We start from the raw sequence: 13629 nt of genomic DNA on the forward strand, positions 1-13629 counted from the left end.
AGGGTACCCAGGCAAAAATGGATTGAAGTGACGACAGATATAAAGGCGGGAAAACTAAAGTTTGCTCCCGATAGAGAGAATGACTTGCTGTCGCTTGTCCTCGGTAATCCTGAGAAGGGAGGACGAACAAGAGGCTTCGGCCCTAGTGTTCCGTGGTCGCTTGGGTTTCCGGCCGACGCGGAGACTTATAGAAGCCGAGCGAGAGCTAAACAACGCCACTGGAGGTGCAGAATGACCGGATGGCCGAGTTCCAACGCCGACTTGACCAGCAGCAGCGGGAGCTTCAGCAGCAGCAGCGGGAGATAAATGAACTAAAAGGACAACGCCCGCGGATAATACCGCTGAAATATCTCAGCAACGAGACAGAAGCGTGGCCGACTCGGAGGCCCCTCCTACACGGATGATGATAGATGCCGGTCTGGCGACCCCTTGGATGGAATCAAGGAGACAACACCTTGTGATCTCCATGAGGTGTTCGGGAAGGTTTCGTTAAGGTGGCGGTCGGCTATGTCTTACCGGCATTTGGACCTGAAGGTGAGCGGCAACATGGCATGGCAATCCGATTCCAGCTGGCTATGCTCGTGTCGGGGTGGATTCGGTTGTCCCGCAGCTGGGAGACATTGGAGCTCCATATCCCTGGAGGTGATGGGGGGCTTACACTCGTAGAGGTGCCGGGAGAAATCATTCTCTCGGGAAAAGAAGAACATCAGGCTGCCAGGCTGGGTAGCACCTAGTACCGGTCGTCCCAAAGCAGGTCACCATCACCTCCTCCAGGTGATCGCAGGCCACCATCACCTCCTCCTACCGATCACATGTCGCCACCATAACCCCGTGGGTACGACGTCGACCACGACATCGGTAGTCCATCTCCATCTCCAGCGCCGCCGCCTCCGCCCACTAAGACTCGGAATGCACCCAGCCGGAAGCGTTTCAAGAGTCCTATCCCCAAGAGGTCGCCCCTCCCAAAAGTACCAAAGGTTCCTCCCCCCCGTCCTTGGGATCTTACCGTCGAGGAAAATGCGGCTGTTGCGAAACACAACTATGATCATTTCCATAAGCCAAAACCTCCAGCGCGAGCCATACACAGAGAAGCAAATAGAATATGCTACTAGTTTTCTCAACACACCATCGCAGTATGAGTTACACGAGAAGAAGGATGACTATACACGCACTCTTGCGAAGGTAATTGACCAAAAGAAGGATGAAAAGGATAAGGAGAAGGACATTGTCAGCACGAGCAAATCATCGCCTAGAAGTGCAGATGAGAAAAGGTCAAGTTCAACAAGTGCACCCCTCAAGGCCAAGCAAACGACAAAAGGCAAAAAGAGAAAGGAAGTTCCCCTCCTCGGTGCTCAGCCCAAACAATCGATCCCAAGACTCAAAGTGCTTAATGTTCCCAAGCTGTACCGGGAACATCATGGTGGTATCGATATGGAAGAAGCTGCAAGGCTAGCGGCTGCTTGTTCGATTACCGTGGAGGAATTGCTTGTCTGCAGCAGATGCTGACATACCCACCGCTGATATAGCTCCTAAATTTGTCTACGGGGCCGACTTGGTCAGAGAGCAGCTGCATAAACTGCCAACACATATGCGGAATTTGCATCGGTGGTACCTTGATGCATGCAAGGAGAAAAAATGTACATCGTGGCGAGTATACCATGGGAATATTACTACCGAAAGGAGGAGATCCATATTGAGATGAATGAACTCGCAGTTATTCAATCTAGAAGCCCTCGACAAATCTCTCATGAGTTGCTATTGCTTGTAAGTTGTTAACTACATATAAGTTCATTTTCATTCAGTTCATGTTCGTTTTCATTGCATATATATACTCATTATATCTTATGGGTTCTCTTTTGCAGATCAAGATCGGTGAGTGCAAAAGTAATAATATTATCAATGTTGGGTTTGTTGACCCAGATAAAATACATGTTGAAACGGTGAAGCATAAACGCGAAGAAACGGGGAAACCTACTAAGGTTTTTGGGGCAGCAATATTTCTGTGATTCAATATTGTTTCCTTACAACTACGAGTGAGAGTCTTAATGATCTTTTATATATGCACATTCAATTTTTCTTACTCGATGTTAAGTGTAATTTCGACGTATATGCATAACATGTGCAGCTTCCACTCGGATTCTACTAGACATTCAACCCGATAAGGGAATAGTTGAAGTAAAAGACCCACTGAGTAGAGGCACGGACGGGTTCCAGGACTTGCGTGTTGCTCCAAGTGTAATTTCCTTCATCGCCGCGCTTTATCTTTCGTGAGATATCAATTAATTATCCACTCATTCAATCATTCTTTTGCATGGCAGGGCTTGGCAAGCTTTGAAGAATGTTCATAAGGAGATTACCTTTGCAAAGAAGCTAACATTTAATCCTGTACCGTGCCTACTGACAGCCACAAGGGACGAATCTATGTGGATACTACGTTTGCGAGTCCATTCGCATGTTAACCACCGAGAAGCGTAATGTAAATAAATTCGACGTAAGCAATAACATTCACAACTTTATTTATTATCATCAATATTTCGTTATCAAGACTGATATAGTCATACTCATCTCATTTTCGTATATAGGTCGACTTCATGCGGGACAGACTCCAACCAAAGGAACACGCACTAGGAATCGCGGAGGAACTGGCGGGACTTTTGGTTAGAGAAGTCATAAACAACAAAGGCTTGTTTAGTCCAGATAGTTGTTCTACCTCCAAATAGACGGTCGTTAGTACCGTTTGTCGATCGTGAGCTCCATGTATATATGTAGGGAACCTACGAATATGTGTAAGGGGAATCGACTTCTGCTTCCAATATTTGTTTGATCGATCTATATATATATATAATGAATGAATGTGTACAACTTCTAGTAGCGTACAAATATATGCAACTTTTATTTTCGGACGAAAAAAATGAAATAACAAAGGTCGGTGGCGGGGGGAGGGGTGCTGCACCCTCAAACCCTAAAGCGAAAGCGTTGTGCGCGCGCCACGTAGAGGGCCTTTTGTCGCGGGTGGTAATACCGCCCGCGACAAAAGGGCTCGTGCCTCGCGCGCCGCGCTGCCACGTGGTGGACCTTATGTCGCGGGTCGTAAGTGACCCGGGATAAAAGGCCACCCTTTTATCGCGCCTTGCTTGTCGCGGCTGGCCGCCCGCGACAAAAGGCCCTAACCACCCGGATCAAAAGGCCTGTTTTCCACTAGTGCCACCAGCGTGAGACTCAGCTCCACACCGCCCATATTATTCGATGCCACCAATCACCGGCGTTGCTGGGCTCAGGGTTTGCCTCCAGCTGCACGCTCTAGTCCACAAGGAGGATAAAGTTCGCGGACGCCACACACTTGCTGTAACATGTAGCTACAATATGATCCAATAGAAGAAAAAAAATGTCACTTTGGCCGCAAATGCATCGGAACAGCTTGACCGAGAACAAGCCGTGCATGCAATTATTAGCACTGTTCGCCAGAGAATCCATGGACGTCATTAATCCATGCATGCACTGTTCGCCAGAGAATCCATGCATGAAATTTTGCTGGAGATGGTCGCCGTGGTGGGCTTGGCCGGCGCGCACGCGCGAGCCTCTCCCAGGCGTCGTCGTTCCCTCCAACAGGAGGCGGTAATCGTGAGGACAGTGACCAAATAGTGTAGGGTTTTTCCCAAAAAAAAACGCACGTACGGCTGGTCAACAAAGTGCCATGTCATCAAATACGTATACCGTAACCAGTGACCATAGATGAGCCGGCGAAGCGTCTTTCATGACCGTAAATTGCACTTTCTGGAATACAATGATGAAACTGAATTATATACAGACAAGTTCAATGATTATCCATGCATTTTACTCTATCTTCTTAGAGAATCTCTATAAATAGGAACGCATGGATTGGGGACTGCGGTGCAGGGGTGCGACTCCGGGAGGAGCAGCGATACAGGGGCGGTGACGAAGGCCGAGTTCTCCGTGCACAGGGGCTGGATAAGGGGTTCAACTTGCTGCTGGAGTTGTCGCGCCAGCTCTGGCGGCGACATGCTCAGGTGCCGGGAGGCCGGGTGCCACGTCGCGTACCCGCACCAGAAGCATTATCAGCATGTGCAGCGCCGCCCATGGGAGCCGGCTCCAAGTCATCTTCTGCGCTTGAGCGGCGAAACAATGGCGTATCTACCATCTAGGTACCACGCGTGCGTGTAGTATTGCTGTGTACAACCTCGCCGTTCTGTCTGTATACTCCCACTAGTTGGACACGTACGTATGTATGTATGCACGTGGGAGATTCCAATAAAACTGCCATGTTTCTTCCTTCAATGCAAAAACATGAGTGCAAGATGTACTCGAAGTCTTTGCATTTTGACCAGCCATATTTTTGCGCCGACGTTACAAATGTTTCATATTATTTCGCGGTGTATACCCTGCACACTAAAGGGCAGACGGACGGACATTACAAATACTAGGAAAATTGCCCGTGCGTTGCACCGGGAGAAAAGCTTAAGACTGCACTTTATTTCCGCCAAACCGCCATAATACTGGGTCATGGGTAATTTTTGGAGCTGACCGGTAACATCACACTTGGTTTGTCGTTTTAGTTTAGATATATTGAAATGTATCTAGATATGTTTTAATTATAGATATGTTTATACCTAAAAAAATTAAGACAGAGAAAGTACTTGGGAGGCCTTTTTGTCGTTTTATTTTCCCTTCCGTTCACCCGCAAGAATCTCAACCATATCTATGGAGCAATCTCTTTTCTACTCCTTTCAATTACGCACCATGCAAAGCCCACAATTTTGTGGCGATTTCCGAGCCCACGATTTCTTTCCGCTGTGCCCACGATTTCTTTCAGCTGTGCTGCGATTCCCAAGTCGTTGGTTGGCAGACACTTGCTAATGTATATAAGCAGGTAAATCTTGGTGTTACAAAGCAAGGTGGGACTAAATGTACCTATATTTTGTAAAAATAAAGGGTAAACCCCAATGGATGAGCCAGCCAAGAGGCCTGGCCGTGCAAGCCTAGCGGAGGCCCAGCTAGGAGTCAACGCAGCCCCACTCAACATTATCTGCTCGCAAGATCCCAGTCACGAGCACACTGTATTCATGAAGGAGATGGCGGGGCTGCCGCCAGCCGAGCGGTGTGCAAGGGGTGGGCGCGCCGCTGGCCACGCGGGATGCATGAGTAGTCTCACCGCATCAGCGAGCAGTATCTGCTGAGCCCCTTGCTGAAGCTGCCGACGCCGCCCTCCGACCTGCCCGCACGAGCTCCGGCGAGACATCACGCCCCGCAGCACGCGCTCCCGAATGTCAGGGAGGCAGCAGATCGAGCCTCGATCTGGAGACTTTGACCAAGACAGTAGTCGCGGTCGCCGCCGAGCAACACCAGTAGGCCTCCCGGCGACAATCCGCCCTCTCCTACATCCGTTAGCTCCGGCAGCGCCCCGCAGAGCCCTGCATCACGCGGATCTGGGCAGCGGCCAATCGTTCCTTGGTCGCGCGGATCCCGGTAGCGCCCCACCCTCTCCTTCAACGCGCGGATCCAGGCAGTCGATAAGGCGGGGGTGGTCGCCAACGGCGGGTCTTCTCGGCCTCTGACCGCGGGCGCGGGCGTATCTTGGCGGCCGCAGAGCGGATAAGGCGAAGACGGTCGCCGGCAGGGGCGCAGCTTGGCGGCCTGGCTTCATCCCGCAACCCGCCTCAACTCAGCTACCCCCTAGCCTCCGCCAAGCGTTCTACAGAATAGAATGCACGGTGGGTTCTTTCGGGATGGGGAAAAAATAACACGAACCGTTATGTAATGGCATTGTACAGTATTATGCGATTTGGTGGGAGGGTAAATCGGTCCAATGAAAAGTTGGACGAAAATTTTGGCAGAAACCTTAGCTCCTTTATTATTAGGTATAGATTTGGTCTGGTTAGCTTTGGCTCAAAACCAAACACACCTTGCACACTGAGTTAATGGACAAACATCTTGATGGCTAGGACCTCTTTTACGGGCTTCAAGCCGGCCTGTAAGCGTGACAATTGTACATTGATTTCTAATGGCCCATGAATAAGGCCCGGCCTAACTAAAAGGCCCGGCCTAACTAACTCTCAGACCTATCCACTTCTGTTCGCTTTACCACCTCCGCCCTTCACCCACATTATCTTCCGCCGCCCGCCGCCATCAGCCTTCGCTTGGTTCCAGCCAAGACGGGAGCTCCCTTGGTCCTCTCCCAAGATAGCTAGGGCTTGCGGCATGGAACTGCCACGGCAAGCAGCGAGGGCCATGCTTTTGAAGAGGGCGATAGCGAGCAGCGCCTTTACCGTAGCCGCTCGCTGTCGCCCACTTCAAAATCATGCCCCGGCTGGCAATCAGGTGGGCACGCCCATCTTTCGTACACACGGCAGGCAGGTATACTCATCGGCGCCGTCTTCTTCTGCGGAGACATCCAGCTCTTAATTTCCTTCTCCGGCCGTCTTCTTCTGCGGAGACATCCAGCTCTTAATTTCCTTCTCAAATTCATTGTTTGCTTGCCACTTCTTTTTGTGATTTGCTTCTTGTCTTGGATCTAATACATATGCTGAATCAGTTAGTTGCACTACGATTGACATGCTTCTCGACAAGGAAAGTCGATTGCCTAATAATCTCTATGCAGTATTATATGACGCCACTTCAGGAGGAGCTCCAAGCTTCTATTCTTGCATACAAATGGTTCTTTCTCTGCGAGCTAACACATGCCTGTGTATTTTCCAGATATATACTGTGCCCATCTCATGTTGTAAGTTTGGAAACCGTTTCTTAGCCTGTTGGTTAACTTATTAGTAGAACATTAGCAGGGCATCTGCAGAATCCTTGCTAAACGTTGTACCTGTTACAGTAGAATGTAAAGTCCTGAGTCATTTGAGAGGTACCCAAGCTCTCATGATCTCGATTCATGTCAAATATTCTTCATGTTCTCATTCCTTTCATATAACTAAACTAATAGTAAAAAATAGAGGTGATCATAGTTTGTTTAGTGGATCGTAATCATCTTGTCTTTGATAATACTTCCGGCATAGACGATATGGTGTTGGAATATTATGAAGCCTTTTTTTCCATTGGTACAGGTGGGAAGTTTGGAATAACAAAATAGCGGCGGAGCTCTCCGAAGCTTGCCATTTTCTTGTTATTGATAGTCTATATTGTCTTGACAATATTTCTGGATATAGACTATATGGTGTTTGAATATTTTTTTTTTGAAGGCTAAACAATTTCATTCATTCATCGTGGAGTACAAAGACGTTTACAATCAGTAGCCATGGCCTCTTCCACACAATCTGGGAAGTTTCTGCTCCAACAAGAATCTAACCCAAGAGACATAGTATATCTAGCTATTACATGTGCTACATTGTTTTGATTTCTTTTTTCATGCCCAACTCCATTGTGTCGTGTTTGATGCATACATATTGAAATCATGTAGAAGACTTTTGAGATTAGACAGATGTTGTTCTTTGCTCTGGATAACCTGTGTAATAGTGGAGCGATCAGATTCGAAAATCACAGGCTTGTCACACCATTGGGCAGCTAGACAGGCTCCTCTCCGCAGCCGAGCTTGCACTCAAGGCGTCACAACAGCTTTGAAGATACTTGCCAGCAGCAAGCACGGCTTGACCCGTACGGTCCCAAATGACGATTCCAACCGAAGCTTGCCTGTTTCAGCGATGTAAGAGCCATCAACATTAACCTTGAGCCATCCCTAATCCGGTGGCTTCCATTTCTCAAGGCCTGTCTTCATTTTCATTGTTTCCTTCTTTGGTTTACGGTTGGTGGTTCCCCAGTGGCTTCTTCCCTTTTGGGTCTAATGACGTGTTTTCAGAGGTAACACACAGGTTAGCATCTAGATAGTTTACATAATTTTGCCTGGTGCATTTCTTTTTTGTCTTGTCCAGAAGAACCAACTGCCAGCCCTCACCTGTTTTAATCATATCTTCTTCCGTGAGCAGGAGAAGTTTGATGATAGCCTGGTGTTTATGAAGCCATTTTGTTTTACCATTCGTACCGGTGAGAAGTTTGGAACTTTATGATTTTGGATTTGAGTAGGGGATGGCAAAGCAATACAAAACAAGTGTGATTAGTTTCAGGTGGGGAGCTTTGGTGCATGCAGCAGGGAGTAGAAGGTACATGACACATATGCCAACAATGATGGGTACATGGTATGTGTCCGACAAGGGTTTTTCCATTCAACATTACCCTCCAGGCAATTATACCAAGTTAAATTTCGAGTTATGTAGATACCAAAACTATTGTAGAGCTAAATAACTTGCCAAATTGTTGAGTGCAACTTATAGGCTTTGAAATAATTTACTTGGAAGGGTGATTAGAACCACAATTTTGGAAAAAGTTATTAATGAGAACAGCACTTTATTTATTCTCCTTGTGTACAAGTTAAGTCTGAACATGGATGCAAAAGAACTTTTAAAGTTTGAAGTTGCCGTTTTCATCTTTGCTAGTACAAAAAGTTCTTCTCTTTGGGTCTAGGTTCTTGGCATTCTGTCCTATCATAGTGGTACCGATGTGTGCCATATCTCCCCCTACCACCCAGTATGTATTCTATGTTCCATGTCCCTAGATATTTGGAGCTACTACTTGTACACTTGTGGTCGCTTTTTGTTTCAAAGGTTCAAGAGATTTCGCAAGGAGATTTGGTTAAATTGGATCTTTATGTCTTAATAATTAGAAGCATAAAAACGTTGACCAACCTGGGAAGATTCCCTCCCTTGGTTTCTTCTGTTTGGGTCTAGGTTCTTGGCATTCCGTCCTATCATAGTGGTAGAGTAAGTAAACCAAAATCTAATAAGTCTTTATTCTCTGAATTGAGGCAGCATATACTATGATTCACCCATTATGGTAATAGTACTGTCTTCACTATTTTCTTTTCATGTTTCCCTTCTGATTTATCATTTCTCAAAAAATTCTCTTTTTTGTTACTCATAACATGAAATGAGCATGAACATAAAAGTTATACATGGTAGAGTAAGTAAACCAAAATCTAAGTCACCAAATGTGTTCTTTTATTTAAAGTTTCATTGTGATTGTGTGAACAAATAGCTCGGTGTCACTCGAGTCCAGCAATTCGAGATGCATGCTGTATGAGAGTGTTATCCGAAGATAAGCTTCAGTTACGGGCAGTTACGGTGAGAAGAAAAATTGGAAGCGCTAACTCATTGACTCGTAGTTATTGGAGCTTGCTGCTTGCCAAGCATTAGTTGATACTTGTGATTTCTGAAGCCTTTTTCATTGTGCAGGTACAAGAGCCTCAGAGGAAAACAAATTCATGCGAAGCTACATGCAAGCGTGCTGCCTGTTACTCCGATGATCCTGTGCTGATATGCGAAGGAATGGTGTTGTTTTGCTGGAGTGGGTCACCAACCTGGTACTCTAAAAAAATGTAAAATGAAAAGAGCGGTGGTAGTTGATGGGCGGAAACTGTAGAATTGATACGGATGCATATATACATGTTTGTAAAACTTCCCAACTTTATTTGATACGGATGCATATATACATGTTTTAGCTAGAAACTTCTTTTTGGAATGGAGAAAGTATGTGTTAAGGGTTGTCGGGAATGGTGCTAGTTTTTTTATGAAAATAGGAATGGTGCTAGTTTCATAGTCGAGGTGCATCGGTAGTTTGAAAAGCCCAACCATCAAAAATAGTATAATGTGCGTTGGTGCATTGCCACGGTTTGTAAAAATTTAATTTTATCTGTGCAACTGTAAATAAAATATACCTGGAAATACACTTGTATAGAAACATAGAACAATATAGTATTACAGAAACAATAAAATTATCCTTTATAAGATATGATTCGGTAAAAAGGTAATAGTCATATGCCTAGAAAGTAAAAAAACCCATATACTTACCTCATTTTCAAGCTAGGTGTCCGCACATTGCTATGTAATGAAACAATAAATATACACATCATTCTACTAATTGATAGCTCGAGAACAAATCCCATTTTCAACATTGTGCCAATGAACGTGGCTTCTTCCTCACGCTTGTCTCTCACCAACGACTGCCATGAATTCCTTCCTTTTCTTTCTCTATATGACATATGGTTCTTTTCAACCACTGTTCGTCGCCTCCTTCACGCCAGAAAAATACTACCCTTCTTCTACGGTATCTTCGAAAAAATATAATTACCCCATCGTTTGTGCCTATGCTACTGCACTTATTCCACTGTTCGTTGTCTTCTTTCAGCGGGAAAATACTACTGGCTTCTTCCGTAGCAAATCTTAAAACAACCGGTAAAATTACTACCGCCTTATTTACGTTATTATCTACAAAAAAAATTGCTCCACCATCCATTGCCTCTTTCAGCCAGCACACCATGTTCTCTCTCCGGGCAACGCATGCTCCACAATGTAGTGCTACCGCCAATCTGCCATACTACTCTTTTTTTTTCATCGCCTCACGGTCAGCTAGTGATTTTTGTCCATACTATCCTCTTTTTTCACCGCATCATGATCATCCTACAGGCGTGGAAAAAAAGTTCCAAACCTTAGCTATAATATCACGTCTATATTATTTCAACAATGTTTTCACAATAGCATTTCTAGAGTACTTGTACCCTCCACAATGTAGTGCTACCGCCAATCTGCCATACTACTCTTCTTTTTCATCGCCTCACGACCCACTGGTGATTTTTGTCCATACTATTCTATTTTTTCACCGTATCATGATCATCCTGCAGGTGCGGGAAAAAAATTCCAAACCTTAGCTATAATAGCACGTCTATATTATTTCAACAATGTTTTCACAAGAGCATTTCTAGAGTACTTGTACCCAAAATATTGTGGTACTTCTACAATAATTTATCCAACAATCTAATAACCAAGGGCACGGCCACCACGCATACTTTCCAAGTTATGTTCTGACAACTCCAAATGAGTTGATGCTGCTAGAAGGCCACACAACAACCTAAACTGCCAGCATGGTAAAAGCAACACAAGTGAAAGTGAAGAAGCCGACACGGGGTAAGTGGGTGGCTGGCTGGCTGATTGGCAAAACAGACCTAAATCTCCTCCGTCATGCTGGTGTCTGAGTCATATCTATCCTCATCAATATCCTCAAGACCTGCACATACATAATGCTCCAATATTTAGGCAGCAATCGTACAGGAAGTGCCCAGGAAAAAAAACTGTTCTCGTGTACTTCATTTAGCCCAAAAGCATAACCAATAAATGAAAAAACATTCTCTGCCCAAAATACTGGAATAGAACAGTTGGGAGCTTAGATCTTCTACATACCCCAGTCATCATGTGGTTTAGGACGCGACCTGAACCAATTGAGAACGAGATTACATTCATTAGGCTATGAAACATACAACGGAAAGGGACTTATTTTACAGCGAAACATTGGTGTTACTACTACTCCCTCCGTCTCAGATTAACATGCACGCACGTAGTTTAAGACAAAGTTTGACCATAGATTTGGTCAACAAAATATAAATTTTATGTCTACAAAATCTATATTATTAGATTCGTATGCAAAAAAGCTTTCCAATGATATAATTTTTATGATATATATTTTATATTTTATTGATTAAAATAATGGTTAAAGCAATTTCTTAAACTACTTGCGCGTCTGTTAAACTGAGGACGGAGGTAGTATCATATATACAATGCAAGAAGTATCAGTCTACTTGGGTGAAAAATAGGCTTACCTGATGATCATTTCAGCTTTGGTATGGAAATCCTCCACAGAGCTCCATCGATTCACGAACTGACATTCCATGACACGTGACAGCCCAGGCCCTTCATATTAATAGAAGATATAAAATTTGAAGTCCCAGAGTATGATCATAATTTAGGACCATACACAAGCAAACATAAATTTGGCCAGAACTACATATATGAGTACACGACCGAACGAAATAGTTAAGAGAATTTTACAATTTTTGGCATCCAAGTTGCCAGCCTCTAATTCTGGACACCATGCGAAAGATTAAATACTGAGGTTTCAGGATAGAATGAATCTATCAATATACGCTCGTTGGTATAAGAATTTAAAGCAGCTTGGGGTTTGGAAAAGGGTGTGCAGTCAAAATTAAACAGCTATGTGCTTGGAACTTGATAGTGCATCCATCAAATAATCATGCATTAAATCGAGTAATAACTAGAATATATGCTCTATGTGCTCCATGAAATCAACTGTTGCAAACAATTTATCATGTTATTGCCTGACAAGCAAATCCCAAATCAGAGGAGACGGAATAGGAACAAGATGGTACCAGACTGTTTCGTATACCCCACCGGCAACCGCCAAGCATGGACCAGGCGGGATGAGCAGATTTTGTGCGGCGGCACCTGAACGCTGAACTCCTCGCAGTCCACCGTCTTCTTCTCGTTGAGGTTGACGGAGAAGATGTGCGTGGGAAGGCAGAAGTAGACCTCGCTGGCGCGCATGGGGTGGACGAGCACCACAGCAGGGACGACCTGCGGAGGCAGCCCTTTCGACCTGTAGCTCGGGTCGTCCCAGATCCTCTCAAACGGCACATCCACCCGGTTCGTCCATTTGGCATCCGCCGGATCATTGGAGGACAGCGTCCACATGCTCACCTCCATCTTTTCAGGGGAGGTACCGTGGATCTGGACGTAACGCAGCCTGCCATTGCTGACCTTCAAGCAGCGGTACACGTCGCCGTAGATGGGGTTCGGGTAGAACGGCGCAGCGTCGGGAACGGACGGGAACATGATCTGGTGGAACCGCGGCTTGTCGGCGAAGGGGTCGCAGGCGAGGATGCAGTAGGAGAGGTCGAACCACCATAGGAAGAATTTGTGGGTGAGTACGCCGTCGCCGCGCCACTCTCTCCTCTCCACGATGTTGGAGCACTCGGCGGACTCCTTGTCGACCCAGGAGCACATGTCCAGTGTGCAGCGGAGCGTGACGCGGCCATGCTCCGCGAGGGACGACGGGTTGAGCTCGGCCACCATGAGGTGCGTGTCGCTCCGGTCGCTGATGAGGCCGACGGAAAAGCGGCAGCTCAGGCCGTCGCCGTCGGGAGGGACGATGCCCAGCGTCCTGCGTATCAGCGGGTCGCAGAGGTAGTAGGTGAAGCCGATCTGCTCGGAGTGGCCGCAAAGGAGAAGGATGCCGCAGCGGTCGGCGGCCGCGATGTAGGGGTAGTTGAAGTAGCCGGTGCGGATGAGGGCGTCGTCCGCGACGGTTACGTGGGAGGGGAGCGGGGCTTTGTTGAAGGTGAAGGACACGTTGGTGGATTCCTCGAAGATAGTTTCCTCCATCTTCACAACCTTCGAGATGCCGTACAGGATGAACCACTCCTCAGCCGCCGGAGCCACAACCTTCGGGCGTTCATAGCGTGCATGTACTACTGGGCTGGCCCAGGTAGTCCTCGCGCCGCCCCTTAATCGATGGACGCGTCGACCGCGTCGGTAAATGGCGCTGGCCGCGAGCTCGCTCTCGTGTGCCGCATCGGTAAATGGCGTTGATTATTTAATGCGCACGAACCGAAGCAGCGCGCGCCGAAGAACCACACCGGACGGACGGGGCTTTGCTTCTTTTTCTTTCTCTCCCGCAGTTAATGCAGACGAACCCATCTCTCTCCGCATCGGTAAATGGCGTGCCCATCGTTCCGCTCCTCTTTTCTTCTGCACAAACCGAAGCACCACA

General features: G+C 46.5%; 1 protein-coding gene across 1 annotated transcript; it reads right to left on the minus strand.

Annotated features, from left to right (window-relative positions):
• Window positions 1-10713: 10713 nt before the first annotated feature.
• Window positions 10714-13241, minus strand: LOC127298940 (uncharacterized). Its single transcript, XM_051328809.2, has 4 exons — window positions 12230-13241; window positions 11663-11753; window positions 11247-11275; window positions 10714-11073 (listed from the first exon to the last, which is right to left on the minus strand). Exons 1-4 carry the CDS (start codon window positions 13239-13241, stop codon window positions 11012-11014), a joined length of 1194 nt encoding a protein of 397 aa, XP_051184769.1. The 3' UTR covers window positions 10714-11011.
• Between the last annotated feature and the right edge of the window lie 388 nt (window positions 13242-13629).

Source organism: Lolium perenne, chromosome 5, assembly GCF_019359855.2.
Source record: "Lolium perenne isolate Kyuss_39 chromosome 5, Kyuss_2.0, whole genome shotgun sequence".
NCBI classification, from domain to species: Eukaryota; Viridiplantae; Streptophyta; class Magnoliopsida; order Poales; family Poaceae; genus Lolium; species Lolium perenne.